General features: G+C 43.3%; 1 protein-coding gene across 6 annotated transcripts in view; it reads right to left on the reverse strand.

Annotated features, from left to right (window-relative positions):
• Positions 1 to 25201, reverse strand: part of STON2 (stonin 2) — a 123845-nt gene that overhangs the window by 46588 nt on the left and 52056 nt on the right. For 4 of the 6 annotated variants that reach the window (XM_045201182.3, XM_045201179.3, XM_045201180.3 and 1 more), the window contains exon 5: positions 4615 to 4785. The exons of the other annotated variants lie outside the window; for them this stretch is intronic. In XM_045201182.3, coding sequence (XP_045057117.2) covers positions 4615 to 4785 — 171 coding nt within the window. The remainder of the gene's footprint in view (positions 1 to 4614; positions 4786 to 25201) is intronic. 6 annotated transcript variants of the gene reach the window in all.

Genomic DNA, 25201 nt, shown 5'->3' on the forward strand with positions numbered 1-25201 from the left:
AATGGACTTGGCTATGTGACTTGCTTTGACCAACATGACGTCAATAGACTAATGACATAACCAGAAGCATGAAATGAGCTTGCACCCTGTGGCTTGTGCTCTTGTGTCTCTGCTGTCGCCCATGAGAAGAATAAGTGGGAGCTGACAGCTGGTCCCAGAAGGAGGAGGAGGGACATGTGGAGTACAGTCACCCCAGCTAAGCCCCTCCAAGATCAGCCGGCTCTCCACACACCAACCTGCAGGCATACGGGTTAATAAAAGCATATTGTTGTATGCCACTGAGATTTTGTGGTTGTTTGTAATGTGGCATTTTTGTAGCAACAACTGATACACTCACTCACTGACAGGCCCACCATAGTAAAACATTGTTTGCTTTGTTTTCTTACTACATAAGTAATGGATCTCTGATTCCCATCCCCCATCCTCCTGCCATTAGACTATAAAGTCCTCAATGTGGGATCCTATCACATCCCCAATGCCCAAGGTATCTTCATGGAAGCCACACTATGTTCTAAATCCCAGGGGATACAGTGGTAAGGAACACACAATTCCAGCCATCAATCTGCACCTGTGAATTTTTTCCCATCTAGGATCAGGTCAATATGCTTTAGCCCAAAGGTGATTACAGAGTTTACTTATGCAGCTGGAAGTGTACCAAGTTAGAAATGAACTCTGAACCACCTGAGTGTTATTTGCCTAAGTAAAGATGAACTGGAATCACTGCAACTTTTAGTAATAGAAGGGACAGACAAGACTACTGGATTATCAGTTTTCAATCCTAGTCAATCACCAATACTTTCTAAATTACAGATTCCCAGCCCCCACTTATATTTAGTTGAATACTCTGGCACAAGGCCCAGATATCTGTGTTGTTAAAAAAGGCCTCAAAGTAATACTGATAATCATAAGACTTGCCCCCCCAGTAGAACCCCTCCATCCAGGGATCAAATCTCATGCTGAGTTGCACTAAGCACTTATTATGATATTAATAGACCCAAAGATGAATACAGAAGGACCATCTCCAGGTGACCACATACGTCCATTAGTTATTGTAAGCATAACAAACTATTCCAAAACTAGTAACTTAAAACGATAAGCATTGGTTATTGCTCATGAGGCTGTGGATCTGGATCAGTCTGTCTGATCTCTGCTGGACTCATTCATGTCTGAGGTCAGTGGGCTGGACTAGGATTGCCTCACTCACACACATATCTGGCCTAAGACTGCTGTCACTTGGGGTGACAAAGGTCTCTAGGTCACAGCAAGCAAGTCCAAGAGTATCTACACGGTGAGTGGCCTAGATCCCAAGGGAACAAGCAGAGGTGTGCGAGGCCTCTTAAGACCTAGGCTGGGGTCCAGCACAATGCAAACCATTACTTCTATGCATTCTACTGGCCAAAGTAAGTTAAAAGGCCAAGACCAGGTTCAGAGGCAGGGGAAATAGACTCTGCCTCTTGGTAAGAGGAGTTACAAAGCCATATCACAAGGGACTAGATTCAAAGAGGGGAATCAAGGGGGCCATTTTGCAACCAATTTATTACACACCCAATGGAATGGGACAAAAACAGCACCAGCAGCCAAATGTGATTTCTAAGTGTGGACCCAAGTTTTCCCCCTAATGTCAAAAATTTATAAAATCATCAGATTGAAGTTTCTGATTGGTAGAAACTGGCTACTCCTCATTTCTACTCCTGCCTGCACAAATACACATCTTACTTAATCCTCAAGACCTTGGTTTCAAGCTAAAGCAAAAAAAAATCTATTTACTCTCAGCCCTATTTAATATTATCCTTTGGGGTTTTTTAAGATGATGTGGATGACGCGCCATCCTCATGAGGATTTATTCAGGGCAGTGTCTGTCTGACATCTCTTTCTGGCTTAGGATGTGCCTACAGATGAAATGTGGCCAAATGACCATCAGGGCTACATCCTCCAAAGGGGCCCAGCATTAACATGAGGAGCACCAACACATCACAAGAAATATTACAGGAAAAAGATAACACACAAGACCAGCAAAAAGCCCCGAGGAGCAGGAAACTGGAGCTCACTGAAGATTACAGGGCGAGGCTAATTATATTTTAGCCACCAGCTGCTGGCTAAGCCCTCCCTCTTCACTCCACTTGCCTACTTCACTCACCTTTGCTCCGACTGCGACCACTAGGAAAAGCACTGAAGTGCCGGTGGCTGAATCCACAGCTATTTTCTCTGACCCGGGCCCTGCGTGCGATGCAGCCTGGCTGTGGTGCAGCCACAGTTGTTATGGCACCCCTACAACTACGGTTCTGCTTTCTGGGGTTTTTGTTTGTTTTTAAACCACCATGACCTTTTGGTTAGCTGCATTTAAATTCTCTAAACACCTACTTGTGAAGTTTGGGACAGTAGGGGGTGGTAGAGAAATGAATTCCAGAAACCAGAAAACACAGGATGGCAGAGAAGTGGCCGTGGCTGGGTAGTGCCTGGTGGCTCTTTGGAAGAGATACAGAGAGTGGGAGGAGAGAGCATATGCTGCTCAAAGGCAAGGTTGTCGCAAGTACACAGTTTGGTTCCCATTTGTAAGGGCAGTTTTCAATCTGCTCGGTAGGAACGCTGCTTAAAAGACTAAACAAAAGGGATGGATGTAAAACACAATGAAATCAAAACAAATCTTAAATTCACCTAAAGATGCCAAATTTAAGAAGAAATTGCATTCAATTTAGTTTATGGAGAAACCCCAGGAAGTTGTAAAACTGCAGAACAGGCCAGCAATAGGAAACGCTGCCCACACTCTTCTACTCTTCTAAACTGCATTCTACTCCTGAGCACGGGGCTGGGAGAGAAGCGGGTTTGGGAGGCATGACAATGGTTTTATGAGGTAAGGCAAGGTATGCAAAGTGCATATGCCTATGAGGGCCAGACGGTTACCAGTGTTGTTAGCCCCATGGATGGCTTGAAGTGCCGTCCATTTCTTTTTCAATCGTAACTGTATAAAGTCACGAATTTAAACCGCACATATCCAGTAAAATCATCATAATGGCTCCCACTCCATCTCTTGCTCACTCAGTAACAAACTAAGTGGCGTTCATGGATGTCTTCTAAAGAGCTGGCTGACTGGGCTGCAGTCAATCTACGCTTTCGATTTATTAGCCAAAGGGAAACCTAAACTATAAGAAAGCAAACTACGAGCATTATCACCACAGGTCCACTACAATGACAGTGATGAGGAATTGCTGATTTCAACAACCACAAAATACTGTACTGTCCTGAAACTTAGAAGAGGGATATGGAATCTAAGAAGCAGATGTTACCCTGCCTGTGTCCTTCATACCCTGTTTGGTACACCATTTTTTAGGGCTAGTGTTTATTGCTGCTCCAAAAACCTAGATGTGGTAAGTACAGGTTACTCCTTATAGAGAATCCTTAGGTTGCACGCACAGCGGTGCCAAGAAAGAACCTGTGCTTCATCTGCAGAGATACCTGGGTATAGGCCAAACTTTCCCATGTGTCAGGGGGCGCCTCCGGTTTGGGCAATTTCTGCTGCAGTTTCTTGGGCCATTCTCCTGTAAAGCCCCTTAGCTCAGCATCTCCACGCTCTAATGTGCTCAGCACCTAATGCCTTGTGCCTGTTAAAACAATAGTGTCTCAGGCAGTACGGTAGGATAGTACCAATTTAACAGCACGACATAGCCTTATCTTTCCTACAGCGTTTTCTTGAACTCTCCCTAGGAACGAAAGTTTGGGCTAGGCCTGCAACCAGAGGCAGTAGTTGTATCCCTTCACATGCCCCTGTGCAATCAATAGCTTGTGTTTAGAATAAATATTGAACTCAGAAGCCTGTTAACAATGCAGGGCTTGATGACTCTGAATTACTCTCTCCCACAGCAATTGAGAGAGAAGGCCTTGGCACCAGCCCCGCACAACAAACCTGCTCGCAGCCTCCTCCACGTGCCTTCTGACCCTTCGCTCAAAGAATTCTCGACACACTGTACAAAGATCTGTTTTCTCTCTTAAATACCACATGAATCCCACATTCAGCATCTGACTTCTTTCTTCCCAAACCTAATTCAGTACTTCCATGTTCATCTACATTTAATTAGAACAACAACTTATCTTTAAACTCTTTTACTGAAACCCCTCCGCTGGCATATTTCATTCAACACATAAATCTTTTACACAGGGTTTTCTGTTTGCTTGATTTGTTTTGTTTTGAGACAAAACGTCATCGTGGTCTATTTTAAAGCTATGGTAACAAAGTAGGATACTTTTCAATTAGTCAGAGATGCCCATAAAATGCCCACAATCCTTAGCAGTTTTCCTTCTTCAAAACCTATTTGATAAGCAATGCAGTTCTGGGTGTTTTTTTTCCCCCTACAGGGCCAAAAGGGTAAGTTGTACTAACCAGAGGTAATTAGTACACTAAGTTTTATTTCAAGGCCAGGCTATCAGGTTGCAAGCTCTAATAAATTATGCTGGGAAAATACATTTCTTTGTCTTGGGATAACTGAGAACTAACCCATCAACCAAACAAAACACCTTAAATTCTATCAGAAACTCTCCCATCTAAACACAATAGAAGAGAAAAGCCAACACAAAAGCAAATAAAATGAATGAAGTGGTCCTGCTGCTGGCAGCCCTTACCATTGGGAGTGGAGGTCCCCTTCGGACCCTCACAGGGGCACTGGCTCCTTCTGGAGTGGGGTGAGGGAGGCGAGGGGTCCGGGATGTGGGTGCGGGTAGAGGTATTCTCCGTGCATGCTTGAACAGGACTCACCGCCGTCTGCCTGCCTGTCTGCCACTCCGTCCTCTCGTCTGGGTGGGAAGGGCCAAGATGAAAAAAAAATGTGCAGGTTACTCACTGGCCTTCCCAGGCAGGCACACCCAGGAGGAGGGAGAGGCGAGGCGCAGACAGGGAGATTCTTCAGAAAAAGGGCTGGAGATCTTGCTTCTGATTCCTTTTGTTAATACTTCCTGAACTTTAAACTCAATCTGCATAGGCATGGGTACTTTGGGAAGGCAAATAACACTTGAGTAATTAGATTCCAGGGCTTAAAGCAAAGGTTACTTTGAAAAGGCAATGCTTTTTAAGCACGCACACTTTAAAATTGAACTCCGAAATTGGTCTCCACTGTGAGCATTAACACAGGCAACAGGAAGTGAGGGGAAGGGGCTACCTCAGTGCAGGGGCCTGGAATGGCCTGGAGCAGGCAAAGCTGGATGTGATTTAGACAATGAATTTTCTCTATCTTTTGGGCTCTGAGTTGTACAACGAGAAACAGGATTCTTTGCCTTGTATAAGAGGCACATTCTTGAAATAGGTATCTGGAAATCAAGATTTTAGAAATGGATTCATATTGAAAATGAAAAAAAAAAAAAAGCTTGCTACCTGATAGCCTGACCTTTGATAAATCTTAAAATGAAGCCTTTCATAAATGGAGGGATCTTTCCGTAGGTTGTTCTGGTAAGTGTGGGCGTTCAGAAACAGAGGCACAGCGGTGCTACCACAAAAGGAGATGGGTCAGTGGGGCTGAGAGGAGGCGGAGGACAGTAATGCCTGCTAGTACCAACAAAGGACCAGGCACTTCTCTCCCTTAACCCTGAACATGCCTTTCAAAGGAGGGCATCGTTGTTTGTCTTTCACAGCTGGGTGAGCACACTGAGACCCAGAGGTGAGGTAACCTGCCTAGGGGTCAGCCAGCTAGTGAATGGAAGACCCAAGAATTGGACCCCAGTATGGTGGCACCAAACCCCTGGGCAGGTCTTCTGCCATTCCTGAAGAAATACTCACTTGCATTAACCTAAGGCTAGGTCACCTTTTCTTAAATATGAATACTGTAAACTATTATGCTATAGGATATAATTCCATAGGACAATAACAGATATACTAGAGGTAATACAAATGTACTCTATAGATTTCTTTACTATAGCTTCTCACGACCTTTAATGTGCTAATATACACTGGGAATCCCACAGTTCAGGACTTACGGAGTGCCATATTTCCCCCTCAAAGCTTTATTTCTTAGAAGGAGATTTTTGGGGTCTGAGAAACACTGTTATAGAGATGGGTTACTGTGCTTTTCTCCCCCACTGCTGTGTTCTGAATGTTTGTGTTCTCCTAAAATTATTACGTTGGTATCCTAACGACCAATGTGATGTGTTCGGGCAGTGGGGCCGTTGGGGGGTGATTAGGCTTTGAGGGTGGAGCCCTAATAGATGGGCTTAGTGCCCCTATAAAGGAGACCCCACAGAGCTGCCTAGTCCCGTCCTCCACGTGAGGATACAAGAAGTCTTCATCCAGGAAGTGGACCCTTACCTGACCATGTTCGCACCCTGATCTCAGACTTCCAGTCCCCAGAACGATGAAAAATAAATCTCTTGTTTATAAGCCTGAAAGAACTAAGACACCTTCCTTTTTTGTATTTTTAAAAAGTTCTATGAACTAATAAGAAAAATTGTAACCAAAAATTTCAAACAGTATACAAGGGTATAAAATAAAAAGTCAAAGTCTACCTATTCTCTCTAACAACCAGTTCCATTCATCAAAGGTGAGCACTGTTAAAATTTCTTATGTATCTGCTTCAGAGATTTTTATACATATAAAGCATAATGAATACCCTTTTAAAAACAACACAACTGACATTGAAGTATAACCATGATGCCTTATTTTGGCAATTAAAAAATACTTAATAATGTATTTGAGATTTTTCATATCAGCATATAGGATTGCTACTGGCAAGTCAGAGTGAAAGGAAGTCCAGGGCCGGTCTATGACGTGGGACTCCTGCTTTGTAAAGGGTCCTGCCCCTGCCGTGGGTCACTACGCTTCGTGTGGCTCAGAGTCAGAATGCCTGGATTTCCCTTCCAGCTCTGTGTAACTGCCATACTCAGCATTCACGAGTCACATGGGGAGGATTCTAAGACCTAAACCACACCGCAGGTGGTTGTGAGCATCAGTAGCAATGGTGATGACAATGACACCTCAGCCACCACTCGCTGAGCATTTCGTTTACTCTTTGCCAGGCACTTTTCTTAACCCTTTATATGTATTAATTTGATAGAAGCCTCACCCTCAACAACCTTACAAAGCAGGTGTCATCAGCCCCACTGTACAGATTAAGAGAGCCATCTCGGAGTGCACACCCAGCACGCAGTGCCCAGTAGATGCTTAAAGTTACATTAGTGAAGTAAGCACCGCACCGGCCACCCTGAACTCTGCCACAAGGTCCTCCTCCAAGTGGCGCTGTAAAGTGGGTCCCATTGCCCCTGAGGAATACTGTTGTAATTGGAGGTTCTGTTTCAAAACCTCACTTTGGTTTCCTATAAATTCCAGACATTATTAAGATCTTGTAAAAACAAAGATTCAACAAGTCGCATTATTTCACTTATATGTGGAATCTAAAGAACAAAATTAAAAAATAAGCGTAACAGAAACAGACTCATAGATCCAGAGATCAGACTGAGGGTGGCCAGAGGGGAGGTGGGGTGAGGTGCTGGGTGAAAAAGGTGCAGGGATTGAGCAGTACAAGTTGATAATTACAGAACAGTCACAGAGTTATAGTGACTATAACTATATAGTGACTATAATAGTCACGGAGTCTTAGGTTATACCACAGGAAATATAGTCAATAATATTGTAATAACTATGATGGTGCCAAGTGGGTACTAGAAATATCGGGGGGACCACTTTGTGAAGTATATGCTTGTCAACCACTATACTGTACACCTGAAACTAATACAGAATAATATTGACTGTAAACTGTAGTTGAACATTTTTTAATCATTTTTTATTAATGTTTGAATACAGTTGTCTCCATTTTCCCACCACTGCTTTCCCTGCTCCACTCACCCCCACCTCCCACCCTCAATCCTACCCACTTTTGGGTTTGTCCATGGGTCTTCATAACATGTTCTTTGACTCTTTTCCCTCTTTTTCCCGTTATTTCCCTCTCTCCTCCCCTCTGCTTACTGTCAGTTTGGTCTTAATTTCAATGTCTCTGGTTATATTTTGCTTGCTTTTTCATTTTGGTGATTAGGTTCCACTTATAGGTGAGATCATATGGCTTTTGTTTTTCACTGCCTGGCTTACTTCACTTAGCATAATGCCCTCCAGTTCCATCCATGCTGTTGCAAAGGGCAGGAGCTCCTTCTTTCTTTACGCTGCATAGAATTCCATTGTGTAAATGTTCCACAGTTTTTGGATCCACTCATTTACTGATGGGCACTTAGGTTGCCTCCAGCACTTGGGTATTGTACATTGTGCTGCTGTGAACACTGGGGTGCATAGGTTCTTTTGAATTCGTGTTTCAGGAGTCTTAGAGTATAATCCCAGCAGTGGAATGAAAATTTTTTTAACTTACTGAAGAAAGAAAACCCTTCTTAATTAGCTTCCTTTTTCATAGCACTGACCGGGACCTCGAGTGCCATGTCAAACGGTGGCAGTGACAACAAGCATCGTTGTTAGAGAAAATACAACTAAGTGTTCTTCAGTAATGACATTGTTTGCTGTATGATTTTTTAAAATACAATTTTAATTTTTTTCTTAAACTTTTAATTTGACATAAAAATACAATAAAATAGAAAAATGATGTTCCATGACTCAAAAATTTTGAGAGATTGACTCCTATACTCCCTCCTTTTTACTGATCAATGAAATCTCACCCAGAAAATATGGAGGTCTTCACTCGTAAGGGTACATATACCTTGTGACCCTCTCTCAGTCATAATTTTTGAGTGTGCACAAATTTGAGCCCCATATGATCTCACAAGGGCCTCCACATATTCTATATGTACATACAGAACCTAATGTATACAAATCTGACATAGTATTAATCAGTTAGAACAAGCATCGAACATGTAATTATAAATAGTTTTCCCTGCCTCCTTAGAATGTATAGAGTCATTTGAGGAATGATTTGACTGACTCATTTCTCTTAGGAAAATGTCTAAGGATAATGGGAATCAATACCTTCTTATTCTCTCAATATATTTTCCTGTTAAGTGCCAGAGGCCTTCAAAATCAGTCCACTGGGTTCCTCCCCCATAAAATCTCCATAGTTTGAGACATCACTCAGAGCCTTAGCTCCAGTTTGGAGTGCCCATGTTTTGACCTGCTCACTGGCTCTCCTGCCTGCGTGCTCTCTCTCTCTCCCCCCTCACCTTCCTAAGTCAGGAAAATCGTGGAGGAGAGGTAAATCACAGAGGGGCAGAAAGAGAGAAGGAAGGAAAAACAAAGACCTGCATTCCTTTTATATAGTTACAGTTGAGTAGGTTCTATGCATTTTATGCTAAGGGTTAAAAAAAAAAAAAAGACAAAGAACCTAACTCCTTCCCTCCTCCAGCTTTGACTCCCTCCCCAGCAAAGTGCCTGGAACACGGTAGGAGCTTATTCAATTGGGGGCTATTTGTCTCCTGTCCTGCCCTCTAATTTAGGGTAATCTTCATGCCCAGTGCGTTTCCCCCCTTATTCTCACATTCACAGCAACCATCTATACAGAGAGAAGTACAAACCTGGCATAAATACTGCAGCCCTGCTCTGGCGTGTGCACATGTTTACAAGACAAAAATGCTCTCTGTAGTCAGGAGCGGGGAAGGAGCAGCCGTGATCGTGGCATCAAAGGCAGGGCTTGGGTCCCAGTTCTGCTGTTTACACTCCAAATTACAGGTGGGATTTCCAGCCTCCTACTCTCTACTCTCTGCCTGAGGATGACAGCAGCTACTTCACAAGGCTCTGATTAAAGATAAACTAAAAGAAGCTTGTGTGACATTTATAAACAGCAGAGTACGGCACACATATCAGGTAGTGAGTGTCACATCTTCTGGCTCTTGAAATGTGTTGTCTGGAGCATGATAATTGCTTTAACAGAGAAACCAAGTTGTTTCTGTCATTCATGGTACCCCAGCCTTGGTCTACTCAGCTGCTGTTCCCAGACTAGGTCCCTCAAAACACTAACTAGGTGGAGAGCACAATTCTAGTAGAAAATGGACCAGCTTATTTTCATGTGGACACAGACCATCCCTCCACTCCCCTTGCTTTGTCAGACCTTCTGAACTACTTCATTTTCACATATTTACGAAACTAATTTTAAGCATTTGGTTATGGAATATTTCAAATGTATATAAAAGTGGGAGAAAGGTGTACCAAAACGCCATGTACACATCACCAGCTTCAACAATGATCAATTCAACCAAGTCTTGTTCTACCTCTATCCCTACCCACTCTGCAATACACTGAAGAAAATCTCAGCATCGTATCATTTTATCCATAAACACTTCTGCATGTATCTCTAAAGGATAAGGATTCTGCTTGTAAACAAAATCAAAATGTTATTACATCCCAAAATGAACTATAGTTATTTATTATCTGATATCTGATCAGTATAAAATTTTCTCCAAATGCCTTAAGGATTTCTTTTGCACTTTGTTCAAATCAATCCTGTAATTGATAAATGTCTTTCTTTAATCTAAAGTTTCTTTTTCCAGCTTTACTTTTTCCTTGCAACTTATTGGTTAATAATTTGATCCTTTTGTCATATAGATTGTCCCACAATCCACATTGATGACATGATTTACTATGAATCCACAGTTACATCTAGATGTTTGATCAAATTCAGATTTGATTTTTGATAGAACAGTTAGTTGATGGGTGGTCTTCCATCAGGAGTCAACTCATACTTGATTACCTCTGGTTTTGTGCACTTAGCAGCCAACTGAGAATCCGTTCTTAGGCATCACTCCATAGGGAATGGGAAATGGTGATTTTTTCCCATTACTTCTTCATTTATTAATCAGGATGCTATTATTATTAAAGGTTTACATTTGCTTAATTGAAAGCATATATTTTCCATTTATGTTTTTGGCCACAAGGTGTTATGTTCAATGATAGATGTATCAGTTCCTTTCACTCTACATATCTCATTAAAATCTATTATACTAAAAAGATGATTTGGTTTAAAAAAAAAAACAAAGCACACCCAGGCTGGTGTGGCTCAGTGGATAGAGCGCTGGCCTGCGAATCGAAAGATCGTCATTTTATTTCCACTCAGGGCACATTCCTGGGTTGTGTGCCAGGCCCCCAGTTGGGGGCGTGCAAGAGGCAACCAATCAATGTATCTCTGGCACATCGATGTTCTTCTCCCTCCCTCCCCCCCTCTCTAAAATTAAATAAACAAATAAATAATTTTTTAAAAATAAAAATAAAAACATCAACAAAAATATGCCCTGGCTGGTGTGGCTCCGTGTGTTGGGCAGTCAATGTGAGAGGCAACAGATCAATGTTTCTCTCTCACATTGATGTTTCTCTCTTGCTCTTTTTCCCTCCCTTCCCCTTTCTCTAAAAATAAATAAATAAAATCTTAAAAGAAAAAACTACTTCATTAAATTTCTGGGGAAAAAACCAAGAAACGTTATTCAGAACCTTTGATCAAAGGATAGAGCCGGACTGGTCCACAGGACATCATTCAGATTTAACCTTGATCCTGTCGCTTATGAGCTCTATGACTTTGGTCAAACTTTTTAACATTCTTACCCCCAGTTTCCTCATCTATAAAACAATACCTAATGGATAACAATACCTACCTAATGGTTCTGTAAGGATTCGTGATAAAGTATGCAAAGAGCCGGTTCCAGTGTCCAAAAAAAATAGATTTTCAATCAATTAGTAGTTACTACTAGTTTCACCATTCTTTCCCCCATACCTAGTGCAGTGCCTGGCAAAGAGCAATTGCTCAATAAATGTAAGACAAATAAATACAGGTCTGATTAGCTTTACTTTGTCCTAAACTAATGATGGTTTTAATATTTCAAGATGCTGGGGATATAAAAATAAACAAAATGAGTCTGTGCTCATAAATTTACATGTAGACATATGTAGGAATTAAAAAGCTCGTTATTTGCTCCCAAGTTAATTATCCCAGTTGGCTAATAAGTACAATTGGTAACCCACAGGGTTGGGGCAAGTGAGGGAAGCAGGATCACTAGAAACCAGAGAGGACATCAATTTTCTCCAAAAGAAAAGTAAATCAGCACTGTTATTACATTTGACTTGGCCTCAGGTGCACTTAGGGCTCACCTAGTGCAGTAGGTTGAACTGTGCCCCTCCCCCACTTCAAAAGGTAAGCTGAAGTCCTCATAGAACCTGTGAATGTGACCTTATTTGGAAATAGAGTCTTTGCAAATATGACTGTAGTTCGGATGGAGTCTTCCTGGGCTAGGATGTAAATCCTAGGACTAGGCTCTAAATCCAATCACTGGTGTCCTTACAAGAACGGATAGGGGGACACAGGGAGGAAGACAGAGTGACAATGGAATCAGAGACTATAGGTATGCTGCCATAAACCAAGAAACGCCAAGGATTGCCAGTAAGTGCCAGAAACTAGAAGAGGAAAGGATGGATTCTCCCCTACTGCCTTTTGAGGGAGCATGGCCCTACTGACATACTGACTTAGGATCTCTAGCCTCCAAAACTACGAGAGAATAAATTTCTCTTGTTTTAGGCTAACCAGTTTGTGGTCACTTATTACAGCAACCCTAGGAAACGAATAATCCTGTGAACCCAGACCAAAGGTATGGACCAATCAGCCTTCCAGTGGCTTAATCATTTGGTGGGAAAGAGAGAAAAGGTGGAGGGAATACTAGACAGGAAAAGCTGAATCAGTTTTCACTTGTCTGACATCAGCTAGGCCTGGGACTGACTCTTCAAAGCTGTTCAAGTAGCAACAGGTAAGTAAGCCTGCTTTACCTGAAAGGCAGGTAAGCAGAAAGCACAGACTTGTTTGGCACTGACACTTTTAGAATGAGAATGCTCTTTGGGGAGTTTGTTAGGGGTGGAGGCTGGAGAGGGAGGCACAATGATACATTAACATCCTCTTCCACAGGGGTAAAGGAGAAGCTTTAACACAAGCCAGGCATGGTAGGGGAAGCAACCCATCCTAGGCACCCACCTCTCTATTCTTATTGTGTCTCAGGAAGGCTCAGTGGTCTACTGGAGATGCTTCTTAGCACTGCCCTAGCTGCCCTACCATGCTGAGCCTACACCCCCTCACACTGACAAGTCGGGGCAGTAATGCAGTAGAGACCCTGGGATGCAGGAGGTGCTGGTGAGGCCCCCTTTATAAAGCCATTGTGTAGATATTTCTAACAGTGACCAGTGGGGTTGGTCATTCACATTCACTGAGCCCCTCTGTGGGCCAGTTCCTGGGCTGACACTGGAGAGGCTACGAATGAGCTACAGTCTTTGATCACTTCATTGTGTTAGGGGTGTGGGATTACACATGGCTGCTTTTTTTTTTCCTTAAAATGTCTTTTGATGTTATAATAATGTTTTATAATGAAATGCTTAAAATTAAAATTCTGACAATTTATTTTTTAGGATGTGGGAAAGGCCACCACAGGCATTTATTTACTGATTTGTTCATTTTCTTCTTTCCCCACTGTGTAACCTGATTCAGTACCTGCAGCATACAGGCAGAGGTCAGTTTGCTCTGGCGTGGAGCATTATAAGAGACCCGGGGGAAGGCCTGCCATAAACTGCATTTACTTTAATATAACAACACTGCTCAATCCATGGGCAAGGCGCAGCACTAGGCCCCCAGGGAGGCAGCGCCTGCACCCTCCTTCCTGCGCCCTCAATCACCGTCACCCACACTGCACTGCAAATATGGGGTTGATCAGGAGCACATGATTTAGCACTTAATTGGTGACTAATTATTTCAGGTATGCTAGTTTTATTTTCCCAGATTAGCTCCCTCGGGGCAGGAATTACCTCCTTTCGTGGCCTCTTTTAGCTCCCACTCAAAACCCCACCATGCCCCGAGATAGCTGGCCTGACAGACGGAACTAAGCAGGAGACTCCTCTCTACCTTTCTGGAGAACGAGCCACAACAAGCTGCCCAGTGGTGATGTCAGGGCAAGGAAAGCAGCAGCAGAAAGTGTGACTAAGTCCTGCTCATATTTAGAGCCTGCCTAATCATTTCCCATTGGTTTGCCCTGAAACGGCACCACGGAGATCACAGGGCACAGCACGCCCGCGGGACTAAGACCCACGGATGAGGCCCCAGCACCCAGAAGCACATGTGCGCAGCATGTGCACTGGCATGTGTACGCCACCCGATGGCTGAGGCAAAGAAAAGCCTCCTTTGTGACTTCTAGAATGTTATTGTCCCTGCCTGACTGCCGCAGATGCTTTGGATGCTTGCCGGAAGCAACAAGAATTTGGCCCCATAGATCTTTGGAAATGTGACACAGACACTGTGTCAGGCACTGTGCTGAGTTCCTTCCATCTGCTCTTCCACTCGTTCCATCCAGAGGCCCTACCAGGCAGCACTAACCCTGTCCCGTGGCTGGAAACTGCTTCTGAAGGGCAAAGCTCGGAGTGGCTCTCATGTCTTGGTGACTCCAGCATAGACTTTCAGCATGGCCACAGTTCAACACAACTGGCAGGGCGGAGAGACAGATCAAGCAAAACTGCTAGCTCCTAGCCATCTTCCCCCCATTCCTGCAGCTACTGAGCACCAACCTAAGCAATGAATTTTGACCAATGACCCTCAAATGATTCCACAAAGCCAGCTCTCAGCATACCTCTAGCCTTGGACAGATGAGAAGAAGAGAACTCCCCTGAGGCCACACCAAACTAGGGTTCAAAGCTGCACGTTCCCTCCTCTCCATGCAGAACAGCCAACTGAGGTTAGAGCCCCAGAAACTGCACGAAGGCTCCGAGGAGCCCACTCCCTAGCCTCCCTGCCTCCAGCCACCATGGGGAAGAGAAGGGAGGCCCGTCCTTCTCCATTCCTCAACAGTGTGCAGAAGACTTGGCCTGGCATCTTCCCAGGGAGCACACTCCACTGCTGTCTGAGAGACTGATTTTTCTTCTCAAGCAACACAGCAGATCCTCCTTGGAAACCAAAGGTTGGCGATAAGATGGGTAATGAAGATGTTTAGGGGTCTATAACCCCCTTAGAGTAGGCAGGGGATTTCCCCCAGCCCACAGGCCTGTCCAAACCAACCACAGGCCTGTCCAAACCAAACTCCTAAAAAACCAAACAAATAAACAAAAACGCAAATTCCTCCATGTCACCAGAAGGAGGGGGAGGGGTGGGTTGGTGGAGGTTACACTCTCTGTGTGGCTGTCACAGGTGGCACTCTTAAGCCTGGTTCTCCCTGGTCTCTAAAGGTTATAGGCCTATTTGCCTGATAGCATCTGTTAGCAAAGGAGGATATCCAGCTTGCTTTGTAGATTTGGGATGACTCTGAAAATAGGCGCATTCAAATTCTATAAAATGTTCAAGTATATAGTACATAAATAACAATTAAAAATGTACTTTATTATATACATCATAACTAAGAACTATTTTTGAAACTAGCAAAGAAAATTGAACTGTTTCCTTGTTAGACTTAATTTGTTGATGCTTTTTAAAATCTCTCTTTTGGGGATAGAAATTCCAGGGAAGAAGTCATCCTTATTCAGATACTAAAAATACAGGGTCCAGCACAAATAACACCCCTGTTTAATTACAAAGTCTGTTATTACAAAATCAAAAGCATGTAATTCTGTAACATAATATCACACTCAAGTATACCATATGACACTTTAAGTGAAATGTTCAAATTAAACCTATAAATTATTACACTCTTATTATTACCCTACCAACCACACTCAAGCAGGCATTACTTCTGCCAGACCCTGTATTTTACTGTTGAGGTTTTCAAATATGCTTGAGTATATTAAACCTACTTTGGGGCCTTGAAATTATTTTGTCATCTTTGTAGAACCAGCTAAACTGCAACCTGTTCAAGTAAAGACTTTACGAGTAAATTGTCTTTTGGATTGAGGATGCTTAGCTCTTTTCACATAGGGAAGAAATTGTCACACGAAAAAATATGAGATCTGTTCTCTGTGGATGGAAGACATGGTGATAATAGTAATTATTATTATTCTATTAGAAGAGCTGACATCTTAGTAAGCACATCTATAATATCAAGCAGTTTTCTAAGAGCAATAAGTACACTTTTATTCATCTTTACAACTCTATGAAATCATTACTAGGATTGTTCTAACTTTGTAGATGAGGATACTGCCACTCAGAAAAGGTAAGTGCCATGTGCACGGTCAAACGGCTAATAAATCGGGAAGCCAGTGTTCCAAATGGGCAGCTGCCACAGGACTAATGGGCAGACAGTAAACTCTGCTTGCACATGGAATGGGCTGCCTCCCTGGAGAGCACATCCTTCCAACGCAGAGTTGTTCAGGCAGCAGCTGTTGTAGTGAGAGCACTGAAAATACCATGATGGGGAAGATGGGTTTGGAGAAGACTGAAGTCAAGGGCCAAAGTCAGCAATGCAACACGCACGACCTGGGCAGGAGGCAGCAGAAACGGACACTGAAGTTTATTTTAAAATGTGGAATAAGGGCAGCTCAACAATGGCATAAAAGCCACCAAGGCGGAAGGAGACTTTGCCAGTTCTTCCAAGGTTCAGGAAATTGGGGCCACAGGGAGAGGAGGATAAGACAGATAGTTTAGGACAGGGGTGTCAAACTCATTTTCACCGGGGGCCACATCAGCCTCATGGTTGCCTTCAAAGGGCTGAATATAATTTTAACTCTTTCACAGTTAAGGAGTAGTTACATTTATAGAGCCCTAAAATTATTTCAGCCCTTTGAAGGCAACCCCAAGGCTGATGTGGCCCCCGGTGAAAATGAGTTTGACACTCCTGGTTTAGGACAAGGGATTATAAGAACTATAATGTATAGGTAGAGAAGGTAGGACTATTTTCTCACCATCAACAAAGGTTTGAAAAATACAAGATGGCCCAGGATGGTGTGAGTGAATGAGTTGATGAGTGAGTGGGATAGAGATGCGACCTCAGACACAGGGTTGGCAACAGCAAGGCTGAGGGAGACCGAGGGTCAGGAGGGGGTGGGGCTGTATCAGTGACAGGAAAGGAGGTAGCTATTGGGGAAGTTGTGGAATCTCCTCAAGGTCTCTAGTCCTGGCCCCCAGGGTCTGACCAGAATGTTAGTGTGAGAGCGTGAAAATCACTGGGAACGTGAGATGAGACCACGTACACCTAAGTATCTGGTGGTGCCTGGCAGACAGAGGTGCTCGATAAACTTTGGTTGAAACTAACGTTGAGTCATGTGGACCTTGAGAAATTTTCTTCTCACTGTTGGCTTTTGTTTTGCAGCCAAATATTTACGGTATACTATTCTAGGAAATGTGTTGGAGATGATCTAGTAATGAATCAGACGTTGGCCTGGCTTTCACCCTCAAAGCACATCCATAAATATATAGAGTAATCTGGAGGTGAATATGCAGTTGTTTGGCATACAATTATTGAGCATCAACTATACTGTGTGTGAGGCACTTAGTGATACGCTAGTGACAACAGAAAGTCCCTGTGGGCCATCAGCGAACACTCAGAAACAGACCGATACTGTCAAGTGGAGTTAAGTGCAACATGGATGAATCCGCACATAATTATGCTGAAGGAAGCCAAGTCAGAGAACCCAGTGTATGATTTCATTTACAGAAAATTCTTGAAAATGCAAATAAATGGTGTAGGTGGAGTAGTGAGTGCCTGGGGTGGGAGGTGGGGCGGGCAGTGAAAAGGCAGCAATTACAAATGAGCACCAGGAACTGTTGGGGGTGGCAGATATGTTCATTATCCTAATTATGGTGATGACTTTGCAGCTGTATACGTGTCAAAGCTCATCAACTGTGCACTTTAAATATGTGTAGTTTATTGTATGTCTATTATACCTCAATAAGGCTGGACAGAAACATAATGGTCTACAGATCTTAAACAGGGCCCCTCTAATCAGGGGAGATAAACACTATAATTTCTATAATGTTTGTGGCACAGATTTCTTGTGTCCATGAATATTTGTGTTCTCTTCTTTCAGGAGACAGCTAGGCCATATTTTCCAGCCTCTCTGGCATAAGGTGAGGCCAGGCCCAGAGTTCCGGCCAACAGAACATGCACCTCCATTTCCTCCCTGGCACCTGAATGGAGGCGATTCTGAGGATGCAGAGTAGCTTGGGTCCCTGAACTCTGGAGTACAGCACCCGTCACCACCTGGCTCTCTCAGTGGCGTGAATGAGAAATGAACTGTGTTGAGCCATTGAAATCGTAGAGCTGTTACCGCAGTAAGCCTCCTGCATAAGGATATTACCTAATTATTTACATATAATTAATAAGTATTAATATACAATATAAATATAGTATATTAATCATTAATGTGTGCTATATAATACAAATTAATATGTGAATAGGTGTATTAATATTCCTAATACCGATATTAATTTTGGTAGCATAACAGAAGGGCAAATCATTGAAACAATAAGCCTTCAATTCCTCCTCTGGAAAAGGGAGGACATTTTTCTGCTTATGTCACAGCTATAATAATGAATAACATGTATTTGAAAGCTTTTTTAAAACAAGTGTATTTTCACCTAAATCATAATTTATGAAAATTGATATCACAAATGGCTGCATCTGACTTCCCTGGGCCAACTTCACGGTCTTTCTTCCAGTGAGGACCAGGTGACTTTTCTTTGTTTCCAATGGGAAAGAACTTACTGTTAGTCCCAGCAGCTGCCTCACATTTGATATGATCTGAACAGACATGACGCCAAAAGCATCCATTGCAACAGTTCTTTTTGGTACATGATGGGAGATGGATGGGTGGTGGATACATTAAAATGAAAATTCATAGATAATGGATACATGTTTAAAAATAAAGATATACATAGTTTGTGCTTAAAGTCTTTATTTGTTTTCTCATTTTGTGTTTTTTCCCCAAGGTCTGGCCTTGAATTCTGTTTCTGGAGGGTCAAGGGAAGTGAAGTCAGACAGCTGTGTTGCTGACCCAAACCGCCACTACTGGGAAACGGGCCTCGAGGTCCACTGAACATTGGCGATGCAGGAGCAGCAATGAGGGCACCTGGGTGGTAAAGAGACACAACTCCAATCAACTCCTGGGATTTCTTCCACATTCTTCCAGGGAGTGCGACCGTGCACAAAAACTCCTCCAACATCACATTTAGAGTGGGTGAAGTCAGAAAATTTCAATGAATGTCATCTCTTCATTTTGGAGTTAGTGATGTTAATCTAAATAAATTATGCCACAGTAACAGATCACCCCAGTGTCTTGGTGGCTTCCAATAATAAAGATTTCTTTCTCCCATTACGTCCATCGTAATTAGCTGCTGTTGTGCTCCCCATCATTCCAGGGCCCAGGCCGAGAGAGGGGCCCCTGTCTAAATATCAGACTTGTTATCCCCAGCCTCGGTGGGCACTGCCCTAAGGCTCCAGGTACAGGTTCACATAAAGTATGTCTCGGTATTCAAAATTACAGGCCAAGCTAAAAACTGTTAAATAAAGTATGTCCTATATTCCTTGATCAGTATGTGTTCAAATTAGGGAAATTTTCCATCATTACTTTTTCAAACAGGCTTTCTATCCCTTGCTCTTCCTCTTCTCCTTCTGGTATCCCTATTATATGGATATTATTGCATTTCATGTTGTCCTGCATTTCCCTTAACCCCTCTTCATTCTTTCTGAGCCTCTTTTCCTTTTCTTGCTCATTCTGGGTGCTTTTTTCTACCCTGTCCTCCAGTTTGCTGATCCGATCCTCTGCTTCATCGAGCCTGCTTTTGATTCCTTCTACTGTGTTCTTCAGTTCAGAAATTGTATTCTTCATTTCCTCTTGGCCCTTGTTGATAGTTTCTATTTCCTTTTTCATGTTGATATAGTTTGCAGTGAGTTCATTGTAGTTTCCCTGAAGTTTTTAGTAATTCTGTGTTAGCTCGTGAAGCTTCTTTATAACCAATTCCTTGAACTCATTATCTGAGTGTTGACTTGCCTCTTTTTCATTTAGCATTGTTTCTGAGACTTCCCCCTTTCCTTTCATTTGGGGATTGTTTCTTTGTCTTCCCATTGTTTGTGAGACTCTTCCTGTTAGCCTCTGCTTCTTTTTTTTTTTTGGTCCCGCCCCCCTAGCCTCTGCTTCTTAAGTTGCTCTGTTCTGACCCCCTGGGTTTTTGGTGTAAACTTCTGTGATCGAAATATATGTTCATAACAACCTAGAAGGCCAAAATGTAATTGTGATTTCTTGGACTCCACAGAGTCCCACGCAGAAATATCACCATGCAGTGGGAAGTGGCTCCTGGCCTGAGGCCTGCTCCCTTCCCGCACCTCGCTCCATCCTGTACTGAAAAGGCTACGCTGTCCACATGTCCAAGCTCAGTTCCCAGTCCCTGCAGGCCTTGGGGCACAGGAGCAGGTGGGCTGCACTCGGGTGCACAGGTCCAGGAGGGGCCTGGAAGCAGGCTGCAGCTATCTGTGCAGAGGGTTCTGAAGTCCTGGGTGTGGGGACTGTGGTCTAGAAGTGGGGAGTGGGGACAAAAAAGGCCAGAGGAGCACCTGAACAGGGTCCAAACCAGGGTCTGAGGGCAGCACATGGGGCAGGGTAGGTGACTCTAACAAAGGGAAGAAGGAGCGTGGTGGAAACACATGGAAGCTGATGTTGGAATGTCACTTCCACCTGCATCTCACTGGCCAAAAAGTGAGTCTTATGGCCAAGCCTGATGTCAGTGGGGCAGGAATCTCATCCTGTTGTCAGGTGGGCCCACATCTTGGCAGGGGGGAGGGGAAGTGAGTGCTTTGACCAGTAACACAATCTTCTTTCCTTAGACACCAGTACTGAGGGTTGAAGGAGGGAGGGAACATCCAGGCGTGGAAAATAAAGGTTGTGAGCTCAAACTGGTTGCTTTCTGAATGCAGTAAAAAGACATAGTGCCTTGCAAATAAGACAGGTACTCAGTGAAAGGTGGGGGAACAGGACTGAAATATGACAACATGGAAAATGCCCCCACAATCCCAGCACCCCCTGCGGGAAAAGGACAAGTACTTGGCAAAGTGAAAGCAGTAAGTCTCCTGGGATACATTCTGGCTCAAACTAATAATGTGTTGCTTGAGGCGACCAATTTGTACAAACAATCCAATCTTGACCACGAGGAGGGGAGAGGCAATTTATGAAAGTAAGCCTGGCAGCTGCTCCCTACCCCCACCCAGGGCCCCCTCCCACCTCTGCTCCGAAGAGCTTTTCTTCCTGATTCCAACTCTGCAGAAAAATACCTTGGACACAAGTGGTTTCACAAAGCATGTTGAGTGAGCCCGCCCTTCGGTCAATGAAAACGGAAAGAATAAAAGAAACTGCCTTTCTGTAAGGGTAGTTCACAAAAACTAGCCAGGGACGTAAAATAGAACTTTTGGGTTCAAGTTACCTGTTTCCTAAAACTTTAAAGCATTTTCTTCCCACAGACTATATCCTAGCTCTAAAATATGAGGAATTCTGAAAACTGTATTATATTGCTATCATTCTAATGGCTGCTCTCTATTATATTCCAGGACTTCATGTCCCTGGTCTCATATACCCCTCAGAACAAACATGCAAGCTCAAGATTATCCATATTATATTTGTTCTACAGTTGAGAAAATTAAAGGTCACTGAAGTTAAATCAGTTGCTGAACACCAGCAAGCAGGGGAGTAGCAGAGCTGGTGCCTGACTTTGGTCTGTCAAACTCAGAAGACTACGGCTTTCCATCACACCAGACCCTCTTCCTGCAGAGAACAGCAAGCGGCATTAGGCGGTGCAAAGTTAAACAGAAGCACGTTGCTCTTCCACAAAGATGGCAATATTTGAAATACCAGCTCTTCCCTGCAAAGCAAACTGGCCAGCACCCACCCCTCACATAGGCCAGCCCCCACACAAACACATCTATTGTGAAAGAATACTTTTAAGTAGCTCCAGTAACATTTAACTTCACTTTTAAATAGAAATAGTTTCAGTCTTATTTTTTCTGAGTTTTAGAGTGATCCTGTGATTATTATAAATAATTCAGATTTTATAGAAAGAAAGTAACAAGGAACAGAAATCTCTATGCCAAGATAATCAATATTAGCAGCTTGGGACATATCCTGTTGAACTTTTTTCTATATATTTAGAAACAGAAATGTATATATGTATGTATGTACATATGCATATACACATACACACATGTACTAATATAACAAAACTACACGTAGGCCAATATAGCAAAACAATGATACATTCTATTCTGCAACATACGTTTCTCACTTCACAATATATCAGCAACACTTGCCATGGCTGCAAAGCATTCCATTTTAATTGGTATTTGGTTGGATATTTTGGTTTTGTTTGCTTGCTTTTGCCAATGTGAACAGTGCTGCATTGCATGCACAGGCATGTGTCTAATTAATTCCTCGGGATAAGGTAACAGTTAAAGAGCATGACATTTAAACTGACACCGATGGCCAGAATGCCCTCCAGAGAGGCCTTTCCACAGTCCTTGCGTGCACATTCCCAACTCTCCACCCTTGCCGCTGGACAGGCCAGTTCCTTTCAACTTTACTCAGCTGACATACCAGGTCTATCCAGAAAGTATCCAGCCATATGATATGAAAAATAGAGACACTTATTGAAGAAGATACAAGATACAAGAAACACTATACATAGGACAATGATGCTTCAGTCCTCTTCAAAGTAGGCACCTTGGGACCTCATACAATTCTCCCAACTGCCATCAGCTTCCCTGAATCTCATTGACTGTCTGAAATCGCTTCCCTTTCAAAGGTGATATTAAATTGGGAAAGCCAAGAGTCAGAGGGTACCAAATCTGGGCTGTAAGGGGGCAGAGTCACCTGGGTGATTTGATGTTCCACCAAAAAACTCTGCACAAGATGTGATGCATGAGTGGGCGCATTGTTGTGATGAAGCTGCCAATCACCAGCTGTCCATAGCTGCAGCCTTCTGAATCATCTGATTAGTTTCCATGGAGGAATGTTCAAGCTTAACTCAAAATTGATGCAGATTCGTTGCTCCACACGCTCGGTCATTTTGAATGCAATGACCACACAGTGCACATACTCCACATCCCCACTGACTAGTACAGTGAAGTCGTCATTATTCATGCATGCGCATTCCAGTCCACTGCCCTTGGCTGCCAGGTTATATCAATGTCATGCAAACCATTCTCGCTCCATTAACAATGGCTGGACCTTTTCCAGACAGACCTCATAAATACTTGTTTAATCTGCACAGCTAATTATGGGGATTAATCACCTTTTCATATCACTTCTTTGCATTTCTTCTTTTGTGACTTTTGAATTGTCATGTAAGCCAGTGAGTCCAGCAGGACAAACCAGGCCCTTGGTGAACCAGCAAGCCACTCTGCAGATAAGGAGGTGAACAGGCTGACTGAGGGGGTTGGTAAGCATGAACAAGTCCTTTCTCCTTACTCTGGCTATGGGACGTATGCTGTAAATGGAGTGTCAGATCCAAAACCCAGTGTCTACACCATAGGTGGCAAACACAAGGCTCACTGGCAAATCTGGCCCCCCACCTTGTTTGTTTCTACCTGGGGGCAGCACTGAGCTCCTTGCCCCTAGTTAAGGAGTAAGTTGCATTTATACAGTCCTAAAATTACATTTGGCCCTTTGAAGGCAACCGTGAGGCTGATGTGGCCCCCCGTGAAAATGAGTTTGACACCCCTGGTCTGCACCAAGTGGCACTGCTAATGATGCCACCAGACAGACAACACTGACCGTTTATAGTGTCAGTGAGGCTATTTTGCACAGGGAAGGAGAGGAATTCTAAGTTGTATTTGCCTAGTGTTCTGGGCTGAATTGCGTATCCCCAAAATTCACTTGTTGAAATCTTAACCCCTAGTGCCTCAGTGTGTGACCATATTTGGAGACAGGGTCTCTAAAGAGGGCCCACTCCAGTGGGTCTGTCCTTATAGGAAGAAGAACCAGGACACCAAGAAACACAAAGGCAAGAAGACCATGTGAAGAAACAGGAGAGAGGCCTCAAAAGATTCCAGCTTTGTTTAGATAGCTGGTCTCGGAAGTTTAGTCTCCAGAACACGAGAAAATAATCTGTTCTTTAAGCCACCCAGCCCACAGTTCTTTGTTATGGCAGCCCTAGCAGACTGACACACACAGCACTCCACGCAAGACTAAGGAAGAGCCACTTGTCCTTTTCACTGCCACAGGGGCGATCAGCACCCTGGGTGCTGCCACGGGAAAGGGCTGGCATCTTGTTCACCCTCATAACCCTGCGTATAGCACTCATTTCTATTTCCAGATGAACCACAAGGTAGTAACATGAATTTGGCCTTGAGGCTCATGGTAGATGTGGATTCTACCAATGACAGCTGCCCTTTTATGGCAGTGTGATCTGTTCCGCCCTGGACCCAAGGTTAGGCTGTGAACTCATTCTCTCCCTGGAAACAAACATGAAAAATTAACTCCCATTTTTGAAGAAAGCCCATACTAACATAACATTGACAAGGAGCATTTTAAAGCTCTAAGTATTTGAGAATGGAAGGATGAGAAGCCCCTGTAAATGATGCCCTGGTAAAGCCAGATGGGTAAGAACAGGTCTCCGAGAAGATGGACGGCACCTCACTGTAAAAGAGCCCCCAAAGGGAATTACAAAGCCCCCAGCCTTGCTCCACACAGTTTTGTGGCCCCGAAGGGAAATGATGATCTAAACCACACTAGCCTGAGTCAAGAGACTTTCAATGACCACAGCTCATTAAAGTGTGAAATGTACTATTAAGAAAAAAAGAATGTTTTCTTGTATCTCAGGGTTTCCATCTCCATTGGTTCCATTGTTTTTAAGTATTATTTCATAAGTGAACAGAACCCTCAAAAAAGAGGCTTTATTTTTTAATTCAGGGGGAATAAGAAGGAAGGAGAAAATGAAAAAGTTCAAAGAGGAATGAAATGAAAAATGACCAGTTGTGCCTAGCCAATCTCTTAGGTTTGTTGTTGATTGTTTGTTTAAGATTTTATTTGTTTATTTTTAGAGATAGTGGAAAGTAGAAAGAGAGGTAGAGAAACATCAATGTGATGGGTTCCCTCTTGGCCCGCAACCCTGGCTTGTGCCCTGCCTGGGAATCGAACCAGTGACCTTTCGGTTCATAGGCCTATGCTCAATCCACTGAGCCACACCAGCCATGGCAACCAATCTCTTAGGTTTCTAAGTGATTCAAAGACTGGGCAAGGGACAAAGAATTACAAGGCCTGGGTCTGTGACTAAACTTTCTGGGCTTGCCTTTCTCATCCAGAAAAATGGAGAAATCTCACTAAAAAATCTCTTAAATTACCTCTAACTTCACAGGTCTGTGAGAGTTAAAGAATCCA

This window comes from Desmodus rotundus, chromosome 7, assembly GCF_022682495.2.
Source record: "Desmodus rotundus isolate HL8 chromosome 7, HLdesRot8A.1, whole genome shotgun sequence".
NCBI classification, from domain to species: domain Eukaryota; kingdom Metazoa; phylum Chordata; class Mammalia; order Chiroptera; family Phyllostomidae; genus Desmodus; species Desmodus rotundus.